This window comes from Aethalodelphis obliquidens, unplaced genomic scaffold, assembly GCF_003676395.1.
Source record: "Aethalodelphis obliquidens isolate GAN/ISIS:26980383/991018 unplaced genomic scaffold, ASM367639v1 scaffold24, whole genome shotgun sequence".
Taxonomy (NCBI): Eukaryota; Metazoa; Chordata; class Mammalia; order Artiodactyla; family Delphinidae; genus Aethalodelphis; species Aethalodelphis obliquidens.
In genome coordinates this window covers 26,197,664-26,223,098 of record NW_020837968.1, presented here as the reverse complement: position 1 = coordinate 26,223,098, position 25,435 = coordinate 26,197,664, and the positions used below count along the sequence as shown (strand labels likewise).

General features: G+C 37.1%; 1 protein-coding gene across 1 annotated transcript in view; it reads right to left on the bottom strand.

Moving 5' to 3' along the window:
- Positions 1 to 25,435, bottom strand: part of RGS7 (regulator of G protein signaling 7) — a 545,100-nt gene that overhangs the window by 109,809 nt on the left and 409,856 nt on the right. The window contains exon 4 of the mRNA XM_027122480.1: positions 5,972 to 6,022. Within this exon, the coding sequence (XP_026978281.1) occupies positions 5,972 to 6,022 (51 nt within the window). The remainder of the gene's footprint in view (positions 1 to 5,971; positions 6,023 to 25,435) is intronic.

Here is a 25,435-nt window from a genome sequence, read left to right as displayed (position 1 = left end):
CTCAACATAATACTAAAGAAAATCAACAAAACACAAGGGAAGAGATAAAGAGGAAAAGAAAAGAACTGAGAGTAACTATAAGAACAGCCAGTAAACAATAAACAAAATGGCAAAATACATGATTATCACTACTTACTTTAATGTAAGTGGACTAAATTCAATAATCAAAAGACACAGACTAGCTGAATGGATTAAAACACAAGACCCATCTATATGATGCCTACAAGAGACTCACTTCAGAAGAAAGGACACACATGGACTTACAGTGAAGGGATGGAAAAAGATATTCCATGCATAAGGAAATGAAAAGAAAGCAAGAGTAGCTATACTCATATCAGACAAAATAGGCTTTAAACAAAAACTATAATAAAAGACAAAGAAGAACATTACATAATGATAAATAGGTCAATTCAGCAAGAAGATATAACCTTTATAAACGTATATGAACCCAACAGAGGAGCACCAAGATATATAAAGCAAATATTAATGGACTTAAGTTGAAAAATTGAAAGCAATACAACAATACTAGGGGACTTTAACACCCTACTTGAATCAATGCATAGATCATCTAGACAAAATAAGGAAACAGTGGATGTAAATGACACATTTACATCATATACTTAAGAGATATATACATTCTGATACATATGTTTCATCTCAAAGCAACAGAATACATATTCTTCTCAAGTGCATACGGAACAATATCCAGGATAGATCACATGTTAGATTGCAAAGCAAGTCTCAAGTAATTCAAGAAGATTGAAATTATGTCAAGTATTTTCTTTTACCATAATTGTATGAAACTAGAAAACAATCACAAGGAAATAAAGAGAAAAAACACAAAAAATGGTGATTAAATAAAATCTATAATTAAATCTAATTAAATAAAATTGATACCAAAGTATCAATGGATAATCAAAGAAATCAAAAGAAGAAAAAAAAACCTAAAGAGAAATGAGAACATAAATATGACATAGCAAAGTCTATGGGATGCAGAAAATCAGTTCAAAGAGAGAATTTCATAGCAATACATTCCTACCTCATAACAATAATATCTCAAATAAACAATCTGACTTTACACCTAAAGGAACTATAAAAAGAACAAAGGTAAAATTAGTAGAATACATGAAATAATAAAGATCAGAGTGGAAATAAGTGAAGTAGAGATTAAAAAAAACCCATAGAAAACACCAATGAAACAAGGAGCTGGTTTTTGAAAAGATAAAATCAACAAAGCAGCTAGACTAACCATGAAAAAAAGAGAGAGGACTCAAACAAATAAAACCAGAGATTAAAAAGGAGAATTTAAAACTGATACCACAGAAAAATAAAGAATCATAAGGACTGCTACAAACAAGTATATGTAAACAAATTGGACAGTCTAGAAGAAATGGATAAATTTTTAGAAATATACAATCTTCTAAGACTGAATCATGAAGAAATAGAAAATCTTAATAGACTGATTACTAGTAGGGAAATTAAAACAGTAATTTAAAAATCTCCCAACAAACAAAAGCCCATGACCAGTAGATTTTACTGGTGAATTCTACAAAACATTCAAAAATTTAATATCGATCCTTCTTAAATTCTTCCAAAAAATTGAAGAGAAAGGAAACCTTCCAAACACATTTCATAAAGCTGGCATTACCCTGATACCAAAATCAGACAAGGTCATCACAAGAAAGAAAGTTACAATCCAAAATCCTTGGTGAACATAGAAAATCATATGATCATCCTGATAGTTGCAGAAAAACATTTGACAAAATTCAACATCAATTTATGCAAAAATGCTCAAGTAAGGGCATATTGAGGGAATGTACCTCAACATAATAAAGGTCATATATGACAAACCCACAATTAACATCATACTGAACAGAGAAAAGCTCAAAACTTTTCCTCTAAGATCAGGAACAAGACAAGGATGTCTACTCTTGCCACTTTTATTCAACATTGTATTGAAGTCCTAGCCACAGCAGTTAGGCAAGAAAAATAAATAAAAGGCATCCAAATTGGATAGGAAGAAGTAAAACTGTCACTGTTTTCAGTTTACATGATACTATACATAGAAAATCCTAAGACTACACCAAAAAACTATTAGAACTAATAAATGAATTCTGTAAAGTTTCAGGATAAAGAATTAATATACAGAAATCTGTTGTGTTTCTATACACTACTAACAAACTATCAGAAAGATAAATGAAGAAAACAATCCCATTTTCAATTGCATCAAAAAAATTAAAATACGTAGGAATAAATTTAACCAAGGAAATGAAATACCTGTACACTGAGAACTATAAGACACTGAGGAAAGAAACTGAAGACACAAATAAATGGAAAGATATTCCATGCTCATGAATTGGAAGAACTAATATTGTTAAAATGCCCCTAATAGCCAAAGCAATCTACAGATTCAATGAAATCCTTATAAAAATTCCAAAGACATATTTTGTAGAACTAGAACAAATACTTCTAAAATTTGTATGGAACCACAAAGGATCCCAAATAGCAAAAACAAGCTTGAGAACAATGAACAAAACCTAAGGTATCGAGCGTCCTAATTTCAAACTATACCACAAAGCCATATTAATCAAAACAGTATGGTATTGACACAAAAACAGACACACAGATCAATGGAACAGAATTGACAGTCCATAAATAAACCCACAAATATATGGTCAATTAATTTACTACCAAGGAGCCAAACACATAAAAGAAAGAAATGACATTATTTTGGTGTCATGAAATGTCATTAAATGGTGTTGGAGAAACTAGACAGCCACATGTGAAAGAGCAAAACTAGATTACTATCTTATATCATACATAAAAACTAATTCAAAATGGATTAAAGACTTGAGTGTAAGACCAGAAATCATAAAATTCCTAGAAGAAAACATAGGTGGTAAACTCACTGACATAGATCTCAGTGATGTTTTGGTGGACCTGACCCCAAAGGTAAGGGACACAAAAGCAAAAATAAACAAATGGGACTAGATTAAACTAAAAATCTTTTGCTCAGTGAAGGAAACCATCATCAAAATGAAAAGGCAACCTACTGAATGGGAGAAGATATTTGCAAATCATATATCTGGTAAGTGTTAATATTCAAAATATATAAAGGATTCAATAACAAAAAATCTGATTAAAAATGGGTAGATGATCTGAATAGTCATTTTTCCAAGAAGACATACAGATGTCCACAACAGGTACTTGAAAAAGATGCTCAACATCACCAATCATCAGGGAAATGTAAATCAAAAACACAATGAGATATCACCTCACACCTGTCAGAATGGCTATTAGCAAAAAGATAATAACTAACAAATGTTGGCAAGGTTGTGGAGAAAAGGAAACCATTGTGCACTGTTGGTGTTAACTGATGCAGACACTGAAAAAGATTATGGAAGTTCCTCAAAAAATTAAAAATAGGGCTTCCCTGGTGGCACAGTGGTTGAGAGTCCGCCTGCCGATGCAGGGGACACGGGTTCGTGCCCCGGTCCGGGAAGATCCCACATGCCGCGGAGCGGCTGGGCCCGTGAGCCATGGCTGCTGAGCCTGCGCGTCTGGAGCCTGTGCTCCGCAACGGGAGAGGCCACAACAGCGAGAGGCCCGTGTACCGCAAAAATAAATAAATAAATAAATAAAAATAAAAAATGGAACTACCATATGATTCGGCAATTCCCCTTGTGGGAATTTATCCAAAGGAAACAAAAACACTAACTCAAAAAGATATTTGCACCCCAATGTTCATTGCAGCATCATTTACAATAGCCAGGATATGGAAGCAACCTAACTGTCCATCGTTGAATGAATGTAAAAGGAAAATTTGGTATGTATATGTAAATATATACTGGTGTTGGATTATGCAACCCCTTTCCCTCAGAAGTCCCTGAAGATCATGCAATCCTCTCCCCGTCTCTAAATGGATCACCAGAACCCGCTCCCATACCAAAGCATTAGTCTTTTCTTCCAACTTGCCACAAAATTCTCTTTCAACAAATTATTGATCTAGAACTTCAAATGATCCCTAGAGTTCTTCAAACAACCACTTGACCACCAAATAAGCACAACATAGAAGCCTGGCATGGGTTTCTCTTTTATATTTAAATATCTTCAGATAATTTATGAAGTTAAAATTAGACCTAGCTTTATAATAACTACTTATCTCTTCATGAGCAGTTCTAAAATGGTATGATTAAATTAATCATGCAACCACCAAAGTAGATGTCAGCTACATTCTTGATCGTATTTAACTAGAATCATCTCCCAGATTGATTCATTTTCTGTGTGCAAAATCTGTTATATCTTCAGAACAATCATCAATGCTTCTTAAAATCCAGCACAGAATTTTTCACTCCATACCAACCAACCAAAAACTAATTTTTCAGCCTGTCATAAATATGACTGAAAATCATGAATGTTCTTTCCCAGATATAATTGATTTTATCTTTTTATATACCTTCTAATGAAGCTTTACAACTTCCTTAAACGGTTGAACAAGCAAATAAAATCAGTTTTTCATATACATTATAGCTAAAATGATATTTCTTATATAAATTATAAACAACGAGTGTTTCTTACTTGCATATTATACCTGTATATTTTCCCTGCTTCTCAGACTATTACTGAAGTACACTTTCAGTCTTAATTTGCAAAAGAACTACTCTTTTGTATCTACTTCACCTTTTGAGAAATGATATTCTTTGCAAATCAGTAGTTCCCTGGTTTTCTGTGACTGTACCAGTGTTTTCTTAGCACTGGAGTCTTTTGTCTGGTGCTACAGTTTGTAAAGTCAGGAATGGCACTGAGCTGAGGCTGAAAGGTAAAACTGTCAAGACCGTGGCTTCCTTTCTCAATAATTATCTCCTTTTTTCACCTAGTAATAATTTGATGCTGGCAGTAGCTGCTTCATCTTTACTTACTTGTTTTATTCCTGTTTAACTTGATAGAATAAGTATTTTAAAAGATCATATACCAAGTGATCAGGGGATGTACACAGACATTTTTTACAGAATTAGAAGTATATTTTCTGGTGGCACGGCCTTATAAAGTTAGCTCAAAATGAGTAAAAATAAAAACTTTGCATCTCCATGTACTATTATTTCTAAATCATTCTAAGGTGGTAATCACTAGAAGCAGGAGTAAAAGCCGTAACAATTTTTTTTTTTAATTGAAGGAATAGTGTCTGTGTAGTTAGTGTATTGCCATCTTTCTCTATTATGTCATTCTGTCACTGTAATCCCAATTTTTATGTTATTTTCTTTTGTTTTTTTCAGCATATTCTCTAAACAAAATAATCTCACTTTTATTTCAGTGATGTGAAATATTTGCCACACATGAAGGCTTTTACATGATATTTCTTTAAAGTCATTAAATTCCTCACAATTCAGAATATGTTCTAGGCAATGAAGAAGTGTGCTGGTAGAAACTGTTCTCAAATTGTGGACATTGGTTTTGCATTGCAGAATACAGAAAATGTCCACCACAATAAATGAGTCCATGGCTGCAATAAGGGTATTAAAAACATAATGTAGGCATGATAAAAAATTGGAATTACAAATAACATTGTTTTCAAACCTCATGCAAAAATGGAGTTAAGGCAAAATTATAAGTTAATGAGATCTAGTTCTATGTGTTTTCAGAAGAGAAATTTCATTATTTCATAATCACTTGCTATAAATTATATGTATAATTATTTATGGACATGTATACTGCTCATCCATTCTAACAGTCGCTAATCACCTGAATCAAATGTTATAAAATAGGACATTATATATTGAAAAAATTTTAAAGTAAACTAAATAAAATTTAGTTAAATATACATTGACTACCATAAAATCTGTATAAATGGGAAAAACATAGTTAAAATGTAATTATAACTTTTCAGGTTTGCTTGCTTGTCATGTTAGCCCTGAAAAAACATATTTCTTAAAACTACAAAGAAAATACTTTTATCGATGGGAAAATTATTTACCTGGATCTTCTATGGTTAAGTTCTTTATTAACCATTGAACAATGTCTGACCCTGAAAAAAGAGAAAAAGAAACACACATATATATACATATATATGAACATCTATTTATATATGTTAACCTTAAGAACTCAACATTTAGCACTCATAAGAGTAGGAATGTTTCTAGTTGTTACAATAACAGATTAAAGATCAGCCACATATGAAGTATTGAAAACAGAGCGTGAATACATTGTTTTTCTTCAGTGAGCCAAGGTGCAAACTAGTCAATTATTAAATATGAAATGTTTAAACATAAAGATTTAATATACTAGTAGTGGATAAAGTGATTCATTGATTTATTCATTTAATGAATGTTTATTGAGTGCCCACTATGTTTCAAGCACAATTCTTAGCATGGCATAACCAATACTTTATAAGATGATACCTGTCTCATTTCTGGTTTTCCCCATCCAGTCCCTGTATCTACTCTCAAGCCAACCCAAATTGGTTGTCATTTTTGGCAACAAATTTGTGTTGTTATAGTATTGTGTCTTTATAATACTATTTTCTTTGACTGAAAGGTCTTTCCACTATTTTCAAGACACTCAAGATTCATTTATACAAGAGAACTTCCCTTGACCCTCACCTTTGGCAATGGGTGTGGAGAGCCGTAGGCTGGTCAAAAGGAAAGCAGGGCAGCCAACATTTCTAGTGGGTTGTGATCCAAGATTGAAAGGATAAGGCCCTGAGCTAGTTCAGTGTACATGTGAATTAGAACAAAATTAGACTTGTTCTAGGACCTTGTGACTAGGTCTGGGGTTGGCAAGTGGGAAAATTAAGAGGACTCAAAGTTTACAGTCCAGGAGCATTAGGAATGAATGGAATGGTGAAAATATGAGCAGAAATGGGAGATTCAGGAAGAGGCGCTGATTTACCTGAGATGTTCATTTCTGTTTAATTTGGCTCTCAGCATAATTCATTTCTACATAAAACTGCAAAAAATATGTAATGTAAATAGTTACATATACTTAGTAAGCTGTATCAGGGCTGCATGAATGAAATTTTGTGTGAACTGAAATTCCATTTCTACCTCTCTTGGAGACTGGGTACAGTTGTAGCCTACCCACCTGAGACCTGGCAAATGAGTGATATTAACAATGGCCAAATAATTCTAGTTGCTTAAAGCAGAATAGTTCAAAATTAATTTCAAAATAAACTTGATCATCAAGCTTGACAATAATGTCCTAAAACTTATGAAAACAGTTACACCCAACATCAATTTCAATATGCATGCATTTAAAAAATATTAACTTCAAGTATTAACTGTTCCTTGACAACTGCCGTTGATTTAACTGCATTTGAGAGGATGACTTCAACTAGATCCTAAGGAAGCTCTGAGGGAAGGAAGAGGGGAAACCATTCATAAGAACACAGATGTTGCAGAATGTTGTGCTTAACTTATTACTTACAGCCTAAGTTATCTTGAGGCATGGTCTTCCCTTTTATAAAAGGGGAAACTCAGTTTTTCAAATGTGTATGTTGACCAATGTAGAATTCCAGGTACCTAAATATTATTAGCTATCTCCAGGTGCCCTGCTCGTTTTTCACATTTGAGCATCTATTTGGGGAAAATATATGAGCAGCCACTGGAAAATTTCTACTCTTGAAGAGAGCCAAATATTGGTTCCAGGACTATAATTTTTTCTTAATGTGAAAAGTGATTTTAGAATACCTTCAGAAAAGTGTTATTAAAAAAAAATTTTCTTCTGTCTCCCTCTCTCTTTCTCCCTCTCCCCCCACCCTTTCCCGAACAGAAAGAAATACAAAGCAGTCTAATTTGAAATTACATTTAATTCAGGAAACAAGAAACTTATTTTCCTGGCCTAGTTTTGGGTATTTCTGTCACAGTGGTGGTCTCAGTTCACTGTAAAAGAGCCAATGTGATTACCTGTCAGTATCATTATAGTGGTTTTATTGTTGTGTGATCACCCAATATATGTATGGTTTTAACACATTATGAATTATTTTATTGTCAAATGTACATCCAGTTCACCATATTCATCTATTATGCATCTATGACAGCAAGACCTTAACTCCCAGTTGAGAGAGGCAGAGACAGAGAAAGGGAGAAAAAAAATTCCAGCATCTTATGGAACCAAAAGATTGAAAGAGAAATGCTATCATAGTAATGTTGAAAACTGATTCAAATGGCTTTATGGCCAGGAGGGGTGTGGAAAGGAATTGCCCCTTTCTCCCAATTTCTCAGCTTTATCTTTAATAAATAAGTGGCAGACCTGCTAAAATTTTCGTGTACAAATGTACATATCCAGGACACTTTAGAGTTCCATTTATCTTTTTTTTTAAACATCTTTATTGGGGTATAATTGCTTTACAATGGTGGTTAGTTTCTGCTTTATAACAAAGTGAATCAGTTATACATATACATATGTCCCCATATCTCTTCTCTCTTGCATCTCCTTCCCTCCCACCCTCCCTATCCCAGCACTCTAGGTGGTCACAAAGCACTGAGCTGATCTCCCTGCGCTATGCGGCTGCTTCCCACTAGCTATCTATTTTACATTTGGTAGTGTATATATATGTTCATGCCACTCTCTCACTTTGCCCCAGCTTACCCTTCCCCCTCCCCATATCCTCAACTCCATTCTCTAGTACGTCTGCGTCTTTATTCCCGTCTTGCCCCTAGGTTCTTCGTGACCATTTTTTTTTCTTAGATTCCATATATATGTGTTAGCATACGGTATTTGTTTTTCTCTTTCTGACTTACTTCACTCTGTATGACAGACTCTAGGTTCATCCACCTCATTACAAAAAACTCAATTTCATTTCTTTTTATGGCTGAGTAATATTCCATTGTATATATGCGCCACATCTTCTTTATCCATTCATCTGTTGATGGTCACTTAGGTTGCTTCCATGTCCTGGCTATTGTAAATAGAGCTGCAATGAACATTGTGGTACATGACTGGTTTTGAATTACGGTGTTCTCAGGGTATATGCCCAGTAGTGGGATTGCTGGGTCGTATGGTAGTTCTATTTTTAGTATTTTAAGGAACCTCCATACTGTTCTCCATAGTGGCTGTATCAATTTACATTCCCACCAATACTGTAAGAGAGCTCCCTTTTCTCCATACCCTCTCCAGCGTTTATTGTTTGTAGATTTTTTGATGATGGCCATTCTGACTGGTGTGAGATGATATCTCATTGTAGTTTTGATTTGCATTTCTCCAATGATTATGATGTTGAGCATTCTTTCATGTGTTTGTTGGCAATCTGTATATCTTCTTTGGAGAAATGTCTATTTAGGTCTTCTGCCCATTTTTGGATTGGGTTGTTTGTTTTTCTGATATCGAGCTGCATGTGCTCCTTGTAAATTTTGGAGATTAATCCTTTGTCAGTTGCTTCATTTGAAAATATTTTCTCCCATTCTGAGGGTTGTCTTTTCATCTTATTTATGGTCCCCTTTGCTGTGCAAAAGCTTTTAAGTTTCATTAGGTCCCATTTGTTTATTTTTGTTTTTATTTCCATTTCTCTAGGAGGTGAGTCAAAAAGGATCTTGCTGTGATTTATATCATGGAGTTTTCTGCCTGTGTTTTCCTCTAAGAGTTTAATAGTGTCTGGCTTTACATTTAGGTCTTTAATTCATTTTGCGTTTATTTTTGTGTATGGTGTTATGGTGTGTTCTAATTTCATTTATCTTTATACTGAGGACATCAGAGTAACAAGCAGGATGTTTTGTTTGGCTTTGTTTATTTCTTTAAAAAAAATGTGAAACTAGTTAAGAGATGCAACAGTATCTTATACCCTAAGACAGGGATCCCCAAACCCTGGGCCACAGACCAATACCGGTCCATGGCCTGTTAGGAACTGCGCCACACAGCAGGAGGTGAGCAGCGGGAGAGCAAAGCTTCATCGTTATTTACAGCCGCTTCCCATCGCTCGCATTACTGCCTGAGCTCCGCCTCCTGTCAGATCAGCGGTGGCATTAGATTCTCATAGGAGCGCGAACCCTACTGTGAACTGTGCATGCCAGGGATCTAGGTTGTGCACTCATTATGAGAATCTAATGCCTGATGATCTGAGGTAGAGCTGAAGTGGTGGTGCTAGCGCTGGGGAGCGGCTGCAAATACAGATTATCATTAGCAGAGAGGTTTGACTGTACAGAGACCATAATAAATCAGTTGCTTGCAGACTCATGTCAAAACCCTATCTGTGGGACTTCCCTGGTGGTGCAGTGGTTAAGAATCTGCCTGCCAATGCAGGGGACACGTGTTTGAACCCTGGTGTGGGAAGATCTCACGTGCCACGGAGCAACTAAGCCCATGCACCACAACTACTGAGCCTGCGCTCTAGAGAGTCCATGAGCCACAACTACTGAAGCCTGCACGCCTAGAGCCCATGCTCCAGAACAAGAGAAGCCTCCACAATGAGAAGCCCGTGCACCACAATGAAGAGTAGCCCCTGCTCACCGCAACTAGAGAAAGCCTGCACACAGCAACGAAGACCCAACATAGCCAAAAAAAAAAAAAAAAAAAACCCTATCAGTGAGTGACAAGTGACAATTAAGCTGCATCTGATGGCAGGCTTTATAGTGGCAAGTGACTTGATGTACTTCAATTGTACAGCTGCATCTGGTGGCAGGGTATAAGTCAGAATCCGACACTTACTTTAGTCTGCGTGTGGCCCTCCCATTATTTTATTTACCACTTCTCTCTGCCTCTCTTTCCCTCACTGCACACCTGTCTCAGTCACAGTTTTGGTAAGCCCACAAGCTAACCCTAGCCAAAAAGAGGAAAAAACAAACGTCGTTAGAGAGCTTCTTTGGAAAGGGGAAAGACCCAATGGTGAAAGAGTAGAAGACTCTAAGACTGCCAACAAAAAGAAAGCTGCATTTAAAAGAAAATATCAAGAGTTCTACTTAAATTACAGGTTCATTGCAACAGGTGATTCACATTCTCCAAGCCCACTTTGTATAATATGCAGCAACCGGCTATCCAACAAAGCCATGAAACCTTGAAAACTGCTTCACCACATGGAGACCAAGCACTCTGCATTAAAAGACAAGCCTTTGGAATTTTTCAAGAGAAAAAAACGTGAACAGGAAGAACAGAAGAATTGCTGAAGGCCACCACTTCATCTAAGGTGTCTGCACTGAGAGCATCATTCTTAGTGGCTAATCACATTGCTAAAGCTAAGAAGCCCTTTACTATTGGTGAAGAGTTGATCCTGCCTGCTGCTAAGGACATTTGTCGTGAACTTTTAGGAGAGGTTGCAGTTCAAAAGGTGGCACAATTGGTGCTCTTTCAGCTAGCACCATAACTAAATGAATTAATGAAACAGCAGAGAATATTGAGGCACAATTGTTAGAGAGGATTAATGAGCCACCATGATATGCAATCTAAGTTGATGAGTCTACCGATGTTGACAACAAGGCAACAATGCTTGCTATTGTGTGATATATTTTTCAGGAGGATGTGCCTGAGGATGTGTTTCATGCACTTTTGTTGCCAACTAACACCACAGGTGCAGAGCTATTCAAGTCTTTGAATGGTTACATATCAGGAAAACTGAATTGGTCATTTTGTGTCGGTATATGCACGGATGGAGCGGCTGCCATGACTGGATAGCTTTCTGGTTTCACTACTCGGGTCAAAGAGGTTGTTTCTGAATGTGAGTCTATGCACTGTGTCATCCATAGAGAAATGTTGGCTAGTCAAAAAATATCACCTGAACTTAACAACATTTCGCAGGATGTGATTAAAATTATCAACCACATTAAGGTACATGCCCTTAACTCACGTCTGTTTGTGCAGCTCTGTGAGGAGATAGACGCAGAGCAACACATCTTCTCTTACACACAGAAGTGAGATGGCTTTCTAAAGGAAGTTCACTGGCCAGAGTTTTTGAGTTACAAGAGCCACTCCAGAGATTTCTTTAGAAACACAGTCACCACTGGCAGCACATTTCAGTGACACAGAATGGGTCACAAAACTTGCTTACTTGTGTGACATATTCAACCTGCTTAACAAACTCAATCTGTCACTTCAGGGGAGAAGAACAACGGTGTTCAAGTCAACAGATAAAGTGGCTGCATTCAATGCAAACTGGAATTATGGGGGTGACAAGAGAACATTGGGATTTTTGACGTGTTTCAAACATTAGCAAAGATTTTGAAAGAGGCTGAGCCAGGGCCTTCTTTCTCCCAGCTGGTGCATGATCACCTATCTCAGCTTTCAGAAGAGTTTGAGCATTACTTCCTAACCACAAAAGACCCCCGAACTGGGAAGGAATGGATACACAACCCATTTGTGAATAAGCCAGGTGAAATTGACTTTGTCTGTGCTAGAAGAGGATCAACTGCTTGAGATCACAAATGACGGTGGCCTTAAAAGTATGTTTGAGACAACTTCAAATCTCCATACGTTCTGGATTAAAGTCAAGGTGGAATATCCTGAGATTGCCACAAAAGCACTGAAAAGCCTGCTTCCATTCCCAATGCCCTATCTCTGTGAAGCAGGGTTTTCTGCAGTGACAGTGACCAAAATGAAGTTGGGGAGTAGACTGAACATAAGCAACACACTTTGAGTGTCACTGTCTCCCATCACCCCCAGGTGGGACTATCTAGTTGCAGGAAAACAAGCTCAGGGCTCCCACTGATTCTGCATTATGGTGAGTTGTGTAATTATTTCATTATATATTACAATGTAATAATAATAGAAATAAAGTGCACAATAAATGTAATGCTCTTGAATCGTCCCGAAACCATCCCCCTGCACCCTGGTCCATGGAAAAACTGTCTTCCATGAAACCGGTCCCTGATGCCAGAAAGGTTGGGGACCACGGCCCTAAGAGGTAAATTTGTCTCTGTGATTGCAACTTCTGGAAAGTTTAGCCCTGATCAGTGCCCATACTCTTGTCTTGAAATCTTAGAGGCATCTAACACTTTTAGAGTTACAAAATTATGTGTTCTCTCTACTTAGCAGGAGCAGTGGAAGCTTTATTATTGTATAATCCCATAATCTATGATTTGCAATGAAAACAAGCAAAACAAGCAAAGCAAAAATGTTCCTTACGTACTGCTCATAGTTCTGCACATGCCATATTGTTTCTTATTTCCATGACTTTGCTCACGCTATTCTGTCTCTGCCTCTTTTTCCTTTGGTTAATCCCAACTGATTTCATAAAGTTCAGTTCATATATTAACTACTCCAGGAAGTCTACTCTGCTCATCCCTATCTCACCTTGCCAGGTAAAGTCTTTCTCCACTAAGACCTATTAATATCCTCATCATTCATTACACTTGTCAATGGTTTTATTACCTTTTGTTAATTTTTGTCTGTCTTTCCCATTGCATCATGAGTTCCTTGGAGGTAAGGGTGTGTGTTATTCATCTTTGGATCTCAAGCACCCAGACCAGTGCCTGGCATATAAAAGGTGATGAGTAAATGTTAAAAGACTAGATGAACAAACAGCAAGATTCCCCTCCTCATATGCTACTCTAAGAGAATTTACAAAACGATGGCATTGGTCATACAAAGAACATTTGACTGGCCTGTAATTTTCAGCTACCGTAATCACCCTTCACGGTGATAATTTTCCCTTTTCAAGGCTATCAATTCACCACTCCATCCATAATTAAAGCAAAGGAATCAAAGACATTTAGACATCAATATTATTTCCTCACCCATGCCATGGACCTGAGTAGTAAAGGGGCTTCCCCAAGTCTGGTCTGATGCTGAGTGACAAGGCTTGGACTATGCTCCGGGCAGAGCTTACTATACTTCCATTGCAGGCCATATACCCTCTACAAGTTAGAGCACATCCTCACCTACAAGTGACAACTATAGCTATCCACACTCTGAACCTGAAACTGAGGTTCACCAAAAGAAAAATATTGTGAAATGTTTGCAAATATGATATATGAGGACTTTGTAAGCAACCAAAATGTTACAATTTTGATTTGTATCTTTAACAAAAAACCTTCTTTTTGTAATTTCTGTTAGAGCTTTTAATGAAAACATTTAGCTCTTAATCACAATGGAAGGGTTCCAAATATTCCTGAGGCAAAGACATTGACCTTTGTAATATTTCTCTTTCAGGAAAATGAGTAGTAGGCTCTTTGCACTGCCTAAATACTTTGCTGAACCCTCAGAACCACATAGACATGGTCCTGGCAATATGAATGTATTTTATTTAACAAATACCATAAATAGTCCCTGTTTTTTATGGGTTAAGTATTCTCAGGATCTCTCACTAAATATAACATCCTGTATATCTGGAAAATATTTTTCCAACATTATTCTTGGTTCCTTGAAATAGGAACAATAAATGTTTATCATCATCATCATTAAATAGTATATAATGCACATTTATTGAGTTTCTATGAAAATCTTGCTGTAGACCTATAGTTTTAGGGACAAGTAGGAAAGAATGTGGAGCGAAGCAGATTTACTCTTCTGTGAGTCCTTTGAGGGAAGAAATGATGTCTTACTAATCACATTTCCCTCATTCTCTTCAAAGTGCTCTAACACAGATCACTATTAAACATTTACTGTAGGTATAGCTTCAATGTTTATAGACATGTACTTTATGCACAAAGGACCCCAAACACTGAAAAATCAGCCCTAACAGTCATTCCCATCCAACATTTAATGACACCCTTGTGTATCGCTGTCATAATTTTTAAAATTCTTGGTGCAAAAATAATTTAATTCAGTTTAATTTTTACTGCAGTATTTCTTTAAGATTTAAAAAAATAAAGGTTTTTTTTTGTAAGCTGATATATTACCCATTTGTAAAGCTGAAAGAATGAACTGAATCTTTCCTTAATCTTTAGAATAAGTAATTGCTAATATCTAAAAACAACGTTTTGTTTCTGATGATTACTTGTGTTCCTGCTTGCTGACGTATCCTGTCCCATCTTAAATGCAACTGCACAACCATCGTCAGGTCTGAGGATCCAATAGGGCATCCAAAGTCTAAATCCTGTAATAGATTATTTCTAACACTTTGTTACTGAGACATCCTTTGGCTTCCCTAGGGTGTGTGCTCTCTCTTGCTTAAGAGTAATAAACTCAATTTGTTCAATCATAGGTGTGTTCCTGGTGGTTTTTGGCTGGAGGGCATTGATTCTTTTTTTTAACTGACATATAACATTATATTAGTTTCAGGTGTACAACATAATGATTCAGTATTTGTATATACCATGAAATGATCACCACAATAAGTCCAATTAACAACCATCACCTCATACAGCTGCAAAGTTTTTTTTTTTTCTTGTGGCAAGGACCTTTACAATCTACTCTCTTAGCAACTTTTAATTATACAATACAGTATTATTAACTATATTCAATATATTGTACATTACATCCCCTGGGCTTACTTCTTTTATAACTGAAGTCTGTACCTTTCACCCACTTCACACCATTTCTCCCACCCTCCCAAATCCCGCCTCTGGCAACCACCCATTTGTTCTCTGAATCTATGAGTTCAGGTTTTTGTTGCTGTTGTTTTAGATTCCACTTGTAAGTGACATTATCTGGTGTTTCTCTTTTTCTGTCTGACTTATTTCCCTTAGCAGAATACCCTCAAGGTCCATCCATGTTGTTGCAAATGGCAAGATTTCCTTCTTTTTTATGGTTGAATAATATCTCATACCACATTTTCTCTATCCATTCATCCATCTATGGACACTTAGGTTGTTTCCATACCTTGGCTATTATAAATAATGCTGCAGTGAACTTGAGGGTGCAGATATCTTTTCAAGTAAGTGTTTTTGTTTCCTTCAAATAAATACCCAGAAGTGGAATCACTGGATCATATGGTACTTCTATTTTGAAGAGTCTCCATTGACACTTTCTTGCTAATATCTCAGATTAATATATCAATAACAATAAAATTTGAGTTCTTTCATTAGGACACTTATGATTACAAAGAACAGTCTTTGAGGGAAGTATAAAAAATAAACAAATTAATTAAGGAATTTGCTAAAAGGTATCCTGGACCAAAGGGAAAGGATACATTTGGGCCTCAAGGAAAAATGGAAACAGGACTCTGATGACATGAGAGTTCCTTGTGGTTCCTCTCTGGATGTATTTCTCTCTAAAAAACAGTCTCTGCTGTTTCTCATCCACAAAGTGGGTCCTAAGGGCTCATACTTCCTGGGTTTACATCTCCTTCACTGAAGGAAGCAGGTAGTTTGAGGCTAAAATTTTGTAGTCACAGCTCCTAATTTCTGATGGAGGGCCTTAGTTTGGGGAAGGTACTCATTCCTGTATCAGTCAACTGTGGTAAGAAAGGTGGGATCATAAAAACAGCTGTGCTGGTGGGAGGCATAGATGGAAAGAGTTTCCAGAAAGAATGATTACTTGGCAGACAAACCAACAGGTTAAACCACAGTTTCCTTGAGTTCTTTAGCTTTTATATTTCTATCAGAAAAAAAAGCAGAAAAGAGAGAGGAGGTGGAGCGCAAAAGCATGTCAAATTGTGAATGAAATGAGCATGCTATTCTGCTTTGTTATAAATATAAATATTTTGTTCTATGAAATTATTATATTCCTGAAAGACTGTGAATACATTTTTGTGTGTGTGAATAAAGACACACTTCATGTGTAGTAAAAGAGCTATGCAAAAGAACCTCATGGTGTATATGCAATTGGGTGTTTTTATATGAGTGTGTATCTTTTTAAGGAAAGAATTTATTTTCTAAAATGAATAACATCCAATTGATTATTGTTATGCCTGGATTTTTATATATCAGCTTTATTTAGAAAAGATTATCCAGTTTTCATAGAATTAAAATTATGTTGTGGTCACAGATTGAAACTGGGTCAAAGTTATAATGTAAAAGCATGTCTTACAATCTTCCATAGCTAATAACAACCCTGAAATCCAGAGTAATAATTAAAACAGATATTATTCCTTTTGCTAAACCTGGAACACATTTTAAGTCTTGGTCTACAACACTTTAAAGAAAAGAGGACATTTAAATGCCATTTGTAGATATGATGGCAAAAGCAAATTATGTGGTTGATTACATTTTCTTTCCAGGTTCTTACTCAGAGTGCTATGGCCCTGAACCAAAAGTAGAATCACAGAAAATACGGGCCTTTGTAAACATAACCTGAATCTGAAAATTAAAGAGACGGGAGGGACCTTCAAGATGGTGGAGGAGTAAGACACGGAAATCACCTTCCTCCCCACAGATACATCAAAAATACACCTACATGTGGAACAACGCCTACAGAACACCTATTGAATGCTGGCAGAAGACCAAAAAGGCAAGAAACTCCCCACATACCTGGGTGGGACAAAAGAAAAAAGAAAAAAAACAGAGATAAAAGAATAGGACAGGACCTGCACCTCTGGGAGGGAGCTGTGAAGGAGGAAAAGTTTCCACACACTAGGAAGCCCCTTCACTGGTGGAGACCGGGGTTGGGCGGGGGGAGGAAGCTTCAGAGCCACGGAGGAGAGCGCAGCACCAGGGGTGCAGAGGGCAAAGTGGAGAGATTCCCACACAGAGGATGGCTGCCAACCAGCACTCACCAGCCTGAGAGGCTTGTCTGCTCACCCGCTGGGTTGTGTGGGGGCTGGGAGCTGAGGCTTGGGCTTCGGAGGTCAGATCCCAGGGAGAGGACTGGGGCTGGTTGCGTGAACACAGCCTGAAGGGGGCTAGTGAGCCACAGCTAGCCAGGAGGGAGTCTGGGACATGGTCTGGACCTGCCTAAGAGGTAAGAGACCATTGTTTTGGGGTGCACGAGGAGAGGGGATTCAGAGCACCACCACCAGAGATGGGGGCGAGCCGTGGCTATCAGCGTGGACACCAGAGATGGGCATGAAACGCTAAGGCTGCTGCTGCAGCTACCAAGAAGCCTGTGTGCAAGCACAGGTCACTATCTACACCTCCCCACCAGGGAGCCTGTGCGACCCACCACTGTCAGGGTCCTGTGATCCAGGGACAACTTCCCCAGGAGAACACACAGCACGCCTCAGCTGTTGCAACATCATGCCAGCCTCTGCCACTGCGGGCTCGACCTACATTCTGTACTGCTCCCTCCCCCTGGCCTGAGTGAGCCAGAGCCCCTAATCAGCTCATACTTTAACCCTGTCCTGTCTGGGCAGGGAACAGATGGCCTCAGGTGACCTACACGCAGAGGCGGGGCCAAATCCAAAGCTGAGCCCCAGGAGCTGTGCGAACAAAGAAGAGAAAGGGAAATCTCTCCCATCAGCCTCAGGAGCAGCGGATTAAAGCTACACAATCAACTTGATGTACACTGCATCTGTGGAATACCTGAATAGACAAGGAATCACCCTGAAACTGAGGCAGTGGAGGCTGGAACCAATTGTAGACTTGGAGTTTGCTTTCTGCATCTAATTTGTTTCTGGTTTTATCTTTACCTTAGTTTAGTATTTAGAACTTATGATCATTGGTAGATTTGTTTATTGATTTGGTTGCTCTCTTCCTTTTTTTCTTTTATATATATATATATTTCCTTTTTCTCCTTTTGTGAGTGTGTATGTGTATGCTTCTTTGTGTGATTTTCTCTGCATAGATTTGCTTTTACCATTTGTCCTAGTGTTCTGTGTGTCCTTTTTTTCTTTTTAGTATAGTTTTTAGCCCTTGTTAGAATTGGTGGATTTGTTTTTGGTTTGGTTGCTCTCTTCTTTCTGGCTTGCTTTTTGTTTTTATTACTTTCTTATTTTAATAATTTTAAAAAGTTTTTTATTTTAATAACTTTAAATAATTAATTAATTTTTTCTTTCTTTTTTTTCCTCCCTTTTCTTCTGAGCCGTGTAGCTGACAGGGTCTTGGTGGTCCAATCGAGTGTCAGGCCTAAGCTTCTGAGGTGGGAGAGCCGAGTTCAGGACATTGGTCCACCAGGGACCTCCTGGCTCGACATAATATCAAATGGTGAAAGCTCTCTCAGAGATCCCCATCTCAATGCAAAGACACAGCTCCACTCAACAACCAGCAAGCTATAGTGCTGGACACCCTATGCCAAACAACTGGCAAGACAGGAACACAACCACACCCATAAGCAGAGAAGCTGCCTAAAATCATAGAAAGTTCACAGACACCCCCAAACACACCACAAGACATGGTCCTGCCCACCAAAGACAAGATCGAGCCTCATCCACCAGAACACAGGCACCACTCCCCTCCACAAGGAAGCCTCCACAACCCAGTGAAAGAACCTTACCCACTGGGGGCAAACACCAAAAGCAATGGGAACTACAAACCTGCAGCCAGCAAAAAGGAGACCCCAAACACAGTAAGTTAAGCAAAATGAGAAGACAGAGAAATACACAGCAGATGAAGGAGCAAGGTAAAACCCACAAGACCAAATAAATGAAGAGGAAATAGGCAGTATACCTGAAAAAGACGTCAGAGTAATGATAGTAAAGATGATACAAAATCATGGAAATAGAATGGGGAAGATACAAGAAACGTTTAACAAGGACCTAGAAGAACTAAAGAGCAAACAAACAATGATGAACAACACAATAAATGAAATTAAACATTCTCCAGAAGGAATCAATAGCAGAATAACTGAGGCAGAAGAACAGATGATTGACCTGGAAGATAAAATAGTGCAAATAACTACCACAGAGTAGAATAAAGAAAAAATAATGAAAAGAATTGAGGACAGTCTCAGAGACCTCTTGGACAACATTAAACGTACCAACGTTTGAATTATATGGGTCCCGGAAGAAGAAGAGAAAAAGAAAGGGACTGAGAAAATATTTGAAGAGATTATAGTTGAAAACTTCCCTGATATGGGAAAGGAAATAGTTAATCAAGTCCAGGAAGCACAGAGAGGCCCATACAGGATAAACCCAAGGAGAAACATGCCAAGACACATATTAATCAAATTATAAAAATTAAATACAAAGAAACAATATTAAAAGCAGCAAGGGAAAAGCAACAAATAACATACAATGGAATCCTCATAAGGTTAACAGCTGAACTTTCAGCAGAAACACTACAAGCCAGAAGGGAGGGGCAGGACATATTTAAAGTGATGAAAGAGAAAAACCTACAACTAAGATTATACCCAGAAAGGATCTCATTCAGATTCGACCAAAGATGTCACTAAGAAAGAAATCTAAAGGCCAATATCACTGATGAACATAGATGCAAAAATCCTCAACAACATACTAGCAAAGAGAATCCAACAGCACATTAAAAGGATCATACAACATGATCAAGTGGGGTTTATCCCAGGAATGCAAGGTTTCTTCAATATATGCAAATCAGTCAATGTGATAAACCAAATTAACAAATGGAAAGAGAAAAACCATATGATCATCTAAATAGATGTAGAAAAAGCTTTTGACAAAAGTCAACACTGATTTACGATAAAAACCCTCCAGAAAGAGGCATAAAGGGAGTTTAACATAATAAAGGCCACATATGACAAACCCACAGCCAACATTGTCCTCAATGGTGAAAAAGTGAAACCATTTCCACTAAGATCAAGAACAAGACAAGGTTGCCCACTCTCACCACTATTATTCAACTTAGTGTTTGAAGTTTTAGCCACAGCAATCAGAGACGAAAAAGAAATAAAAGGAATCCAAATCAGAAAGAATAAGTAAAACTGTCACTGTTTGCAGCTGACATGATACTATACATAGAGAATCCTAAAGATGCTATCAGAAAACTACTAGAGCTAATCAATGAATTTGGTAAAGTTGCATGATACAAAATTAATGCACTGAAATCTCATGCCTTCCTATACACTAATGATGAAAAATCTGAAAAAGAAATTAAAGAAACACTCCCATTTACTACTGCAAAAAAAAGAATAAAATACCTAGGAATAAACCTACCTAGGGAGACAAAAGACCTGTGTGCAGAAAACTATAAGACACTAACTAAGGGAATTAAAGGTGATACAAACAGATGGGGAGATGCACCGTGTTCTTGGATTGGAAGAATCAACATTGTGAAAATGAATATATTACCTAAAGCAATCTACATATTCAAGACAATCCCTGTCAAACTACCACTAGCATTTTTCACTGAACTAGAACAAAAAATTTCACAATCTGTATGGAAACACAAGACACCCCAAATAGCAAAAGCAATCTTGAGAAAGAAAAATGGAGCTTGAAGAATCAGGCTCCCTGACTTCAGAGTATACTACAAACTACAGTAAAAAAGACAGGATGGTACTGGCACAAAAACAGAAATACAGATCAACGGACAGGATAGAATGCCCAGAGATAAACCTACAAACAGATGGTCACGTTTTCTTTGATAAAGGAGGCAAGAATACATAATGGAGAAAAGACAGCCTCTTCAACAGTGGTTCCGGGAAAACTGGACAGCTACATGTAAAAGAATGAAATTAGAACACTCCCTAACACCATACACAAAAATCAACTCAAACTGGATTAAAGACTTAAATGTAAGGCCAGAGACTATAAAACTCTTGGAGGGAAAACATAGGCAGAACACTCTATGACATAAATCACAGCAAGATCCTTTTTGACTCACCTCCTAGAGAAATGGAAGTTAAAACAAAAATAAACAAATGGGACCTAATGAAACTTAAAAGCTTTTGCACAGCAAAGGAAACCATAAACAAGATGAAAAGCTAACCTGCAGAATGGGAGAATATATTTGCAAAAGAAACAACTGATATAGGATTAATCTCCAAAATATACAAGCAACTCATGCAGCTCAATATCAAAAAAACCTAGGGGTGAAACAGGAATAAAGACACAGACTTACTAGAGAATGGACTTGAGGCTATGGGGAGGGGGAAGTGTAAACGGTGACAAAGCGATAAAGAGGCATGGACATATATACACTACCAAACGTAAGGTAGATAGCTAGTGGAAAGCAGCCGCATAGCACAGGGAGATCAGCTCGGTGCTTTGTGACCACCTGGAGGGGTGGGATAGGGAGGGTGGGAGGGAGGGAGACGCAAGCGGGAAGAGATATGGGAATATATGTATATATATAACTGATTCATTTTGTTGTGAAGCTGAAACTAACATACCATTGTAAAGCAATTATACTCCAATAAAGATGTTAAAAAAAAAAAAACAAAAAAAACAAACAATCCAATCCAAAAATGGGCAGAAGACCTAAATAGACATTTCTCCAAAGAAGATATACAGATTGCCAACAAACACATGAAAGGATGCTCAACATCACTAGTCATTAGAGAAATGCAAATCAAAACTACAATGAGGTATCACCTCACACCATTCAGCATGACCATCATCAAAAAATCTACAAACAATAAATGCTAGAGAGGGTGTGGAGAAAAGGGAACCCTCTTTCACTGTTGGTGGGAATGTAAATTGATACAGCCACTATGGAGAACAGTATGGAGGTTCTTTAAAAAACTAAAAATAGAACTATCATACGACCCACAAATTCCACTACTGGGCATATACCCTGAGAAAACCATAATTCAAAAAGAGTCATGTACCAAAATGTTCACTGCAGCTCTATTTATGATAGCCAGGATATGGAAGCAACCTAAGTGTCCATCGACAGATTAATGGATAAAGAAGATGTGGCACATATATACAATTGAATATTACTCAGCCATAAAAAGAAACAAAATTGAGTTATTTGTAGTGAGGTGGGTGGACATAGATACGGTCATATAGAGTGAAGTAAGTCAGAAAGAGAAAAACACATACCATATGCTAACACATATATATGATATCTAAAAAAAAAAAAAGTTCTGAAGAACGTAGGGGCAGGACAGCAAATAAAGACAGAGACATGGAGAATGGACTTGAGGACATGGGGAGGGGAAGGGTAAACTGGGACGAAGTGAGAGAGTGGCATGGACATATATACACCACTAAATGTAAAACTGATAGCTAGTGGGAAACAGCCACATAGCACAGGGAGATCAGCTTGGTGTTTTGGGAGCACCTAGAGAGGTGGGGTAGGGAGGGTCGGAGGGTGACACAAGAGGGAGGAGATATGGGTAAATATGTATATATATACAGCTGATTCACTTTGTTATAAAGCAGAAACTAACACAACAGTGTATATCAATTATACTCCAATAAAAATGTTAATAAATAAATAAATAAATAAAGTATCTAACAACTCAAATAAGACTTCAAAGAATGTCACTTTTTCAAGGGGCCTATTATAAAAAGTTAAATCTATATAAATTACAATAATATAGAACTTAATAATATGAATGGAATTTTGGTTTTATAATTATAGTAGCTGTTTCTAATGTTCACATAGAAAACTAGACATGCAAAATACCCAGAATATTTTTTTAATTTTAATAATATATTTCTAAAATATTATCAATTAACTTGTAATCAATATAAAACTGAGATTGTACATTTTTTTTTTAGTGGTTATGTACATTCTTTTTTATTGAAGTATAGTTGATTTATAGTATTGTGTTAGGTCCAGGTATATAGCATAGTGACTCAGTATTTTTGTATATTTTATTCCACTCTAGGTTATTATAAGATAATGGGTATAATTTCCTGTGCTATACAGTATATCCTTGTTGCTTAGCTATGTTATATATAGCAACTTGTATCTATTAATCCCATAACCCTAATTTGTCCCTTCCAACTTCCTTCTCCCCTTTGGTAACCACAAGTTTTATTTTCTATTATCTGTGGATTCTAAAAAATAATACAAATGATTGTAGACACATTTTTTGTTGTTGTTTATTGTTTTTCTGGTTTCATTTTCATTGATTTTTGTCTTATCTTTTTTTTTGTAAGTTTATTTTTTACTTTTCTTATTAGTCATCCATTTTATACACATCAGTGTATACATGTCAATCCCAATCTCCCAATTCATCCCACCACCACAACCCGCAACCCTAGCCACTTTCCCCCACCTTGGTGTCCATACGTTTTTTCTCTACTTCTGTGTCTCAATTTCTGCTCTGCATACCGGTTCATCTGTACCATTTTCTAGGTTCCACATATATGCGTTAATATATGATATTTCTTTTTCTCTTTCTGACTAACTTCACTCTGTATGACAGTCTCTAGATGCATCCACGTCTCTACAAATGGGACCCAGTTTCGTCCCCTTTTATGGCTGAGTAATATTCCATTGTATATATATGCACCACATCTTCTTTACCCATTTGACTGTCGATGGGCATTTAGGTTGCTTCCATGACCTGGCTATTGTAAATAGTGCTGCAATGAACATTGGGGTGCATGTGTCTTTTGAACTATGGATTTCTCTGGGTATATGCCCAGGAGTGGGATTGCTGGGTCATATGGTAATTCTATTTTTAGGTTTTTAAGGAACCTCCATACTGTTCTCCATAGTGGCTTGTATCAATTTACATTCCCACCAATGGTGCAAGAGGGTTACCTTTTCTCCACACCCTCTCCAGCATTTGTTGTTTGTAGATTTTCTGATGATGCCCATTCTAACTGCTGTGAGGTGATACCTCACTGTAGTTTTGATTTGCATTTCCCTAATAATTAGTGATATTGAGCAGCTCTTCATGTACTTCTTGGCCATCTGTATGGCTTCTTGGCCACGTGTATGTCATCTTTGGAGAAATGTCTATTTAGGTCTTCTGCCCATTTTTGGATTGGGTTGTTTGTTTCTTTAATATTGAGCTGCATGAGTTGTTTATGTATTTTGGAGATTAATCCTTTGTCCATTGATTCATTTGCAAGTATTTTCTCCCATTCTGAGGGTTGTCTTTTCGTCTTGTTTATGGTTTCCTTTGCTGTGCAAAAGCTTTTAAGTTTCATTAGGTACCATTTGTTTATTTTTATTTCCATTACTCTAGGAGGTGGATCAAAAAATATCTTGCTGTGATTTATGTCAAAGATTGTTCTTCCTATGTTTTCCTCTAAGAGTTTTTACAGTGCCCAGTCTTACATTTAGGTTTCTAATCCATTTTGAGTTTATTTCTGTGTATGGTGTTAGGGAGTATTCTAATTTCATTCTTTTACATGTAGCTGTCCAGTTTTCTCAGCACCACTTACTGAAGAGACTGCCTTTTCTCCATTCTATATCCTTGCCTCCTTTGTCATAGATTAGTTGACCATAGGTGTGTGGGTTTACCTCTGGGCTTTCTATTTTGTTCCATTGATGTATATTTCTGTTTTTGTGTCAGTACCATATTGTCTTGATTACGGTAGCTTTATGCTATATTCTGAAGTTACGGAGTCTGTTTCCTCCAGCTCCGTTTTTTCCCCTTAAGACTGCTTTGGCTATTCTGAGTCTTTTGTGTCTCCATACAAATTTTAAGATATTTTTTCTCGTCCTGTAAAAAATGCCATTGGTAATTTGATAGGGCTTGCACTGAATCTGTAGATTGCTTTGGGTAGTGTAGTCATTTTCACGATATTGATTTTTCCAATCCAAGAACATGGTATATCTCTCCATCTGTTGGTATCATCTTTAATTTCTTTCATCAGTGTGTTATAGTTTTCTGCATACAGGTCTTTGTATCCCTAGGTAGGTTTATTCCTAGGTAT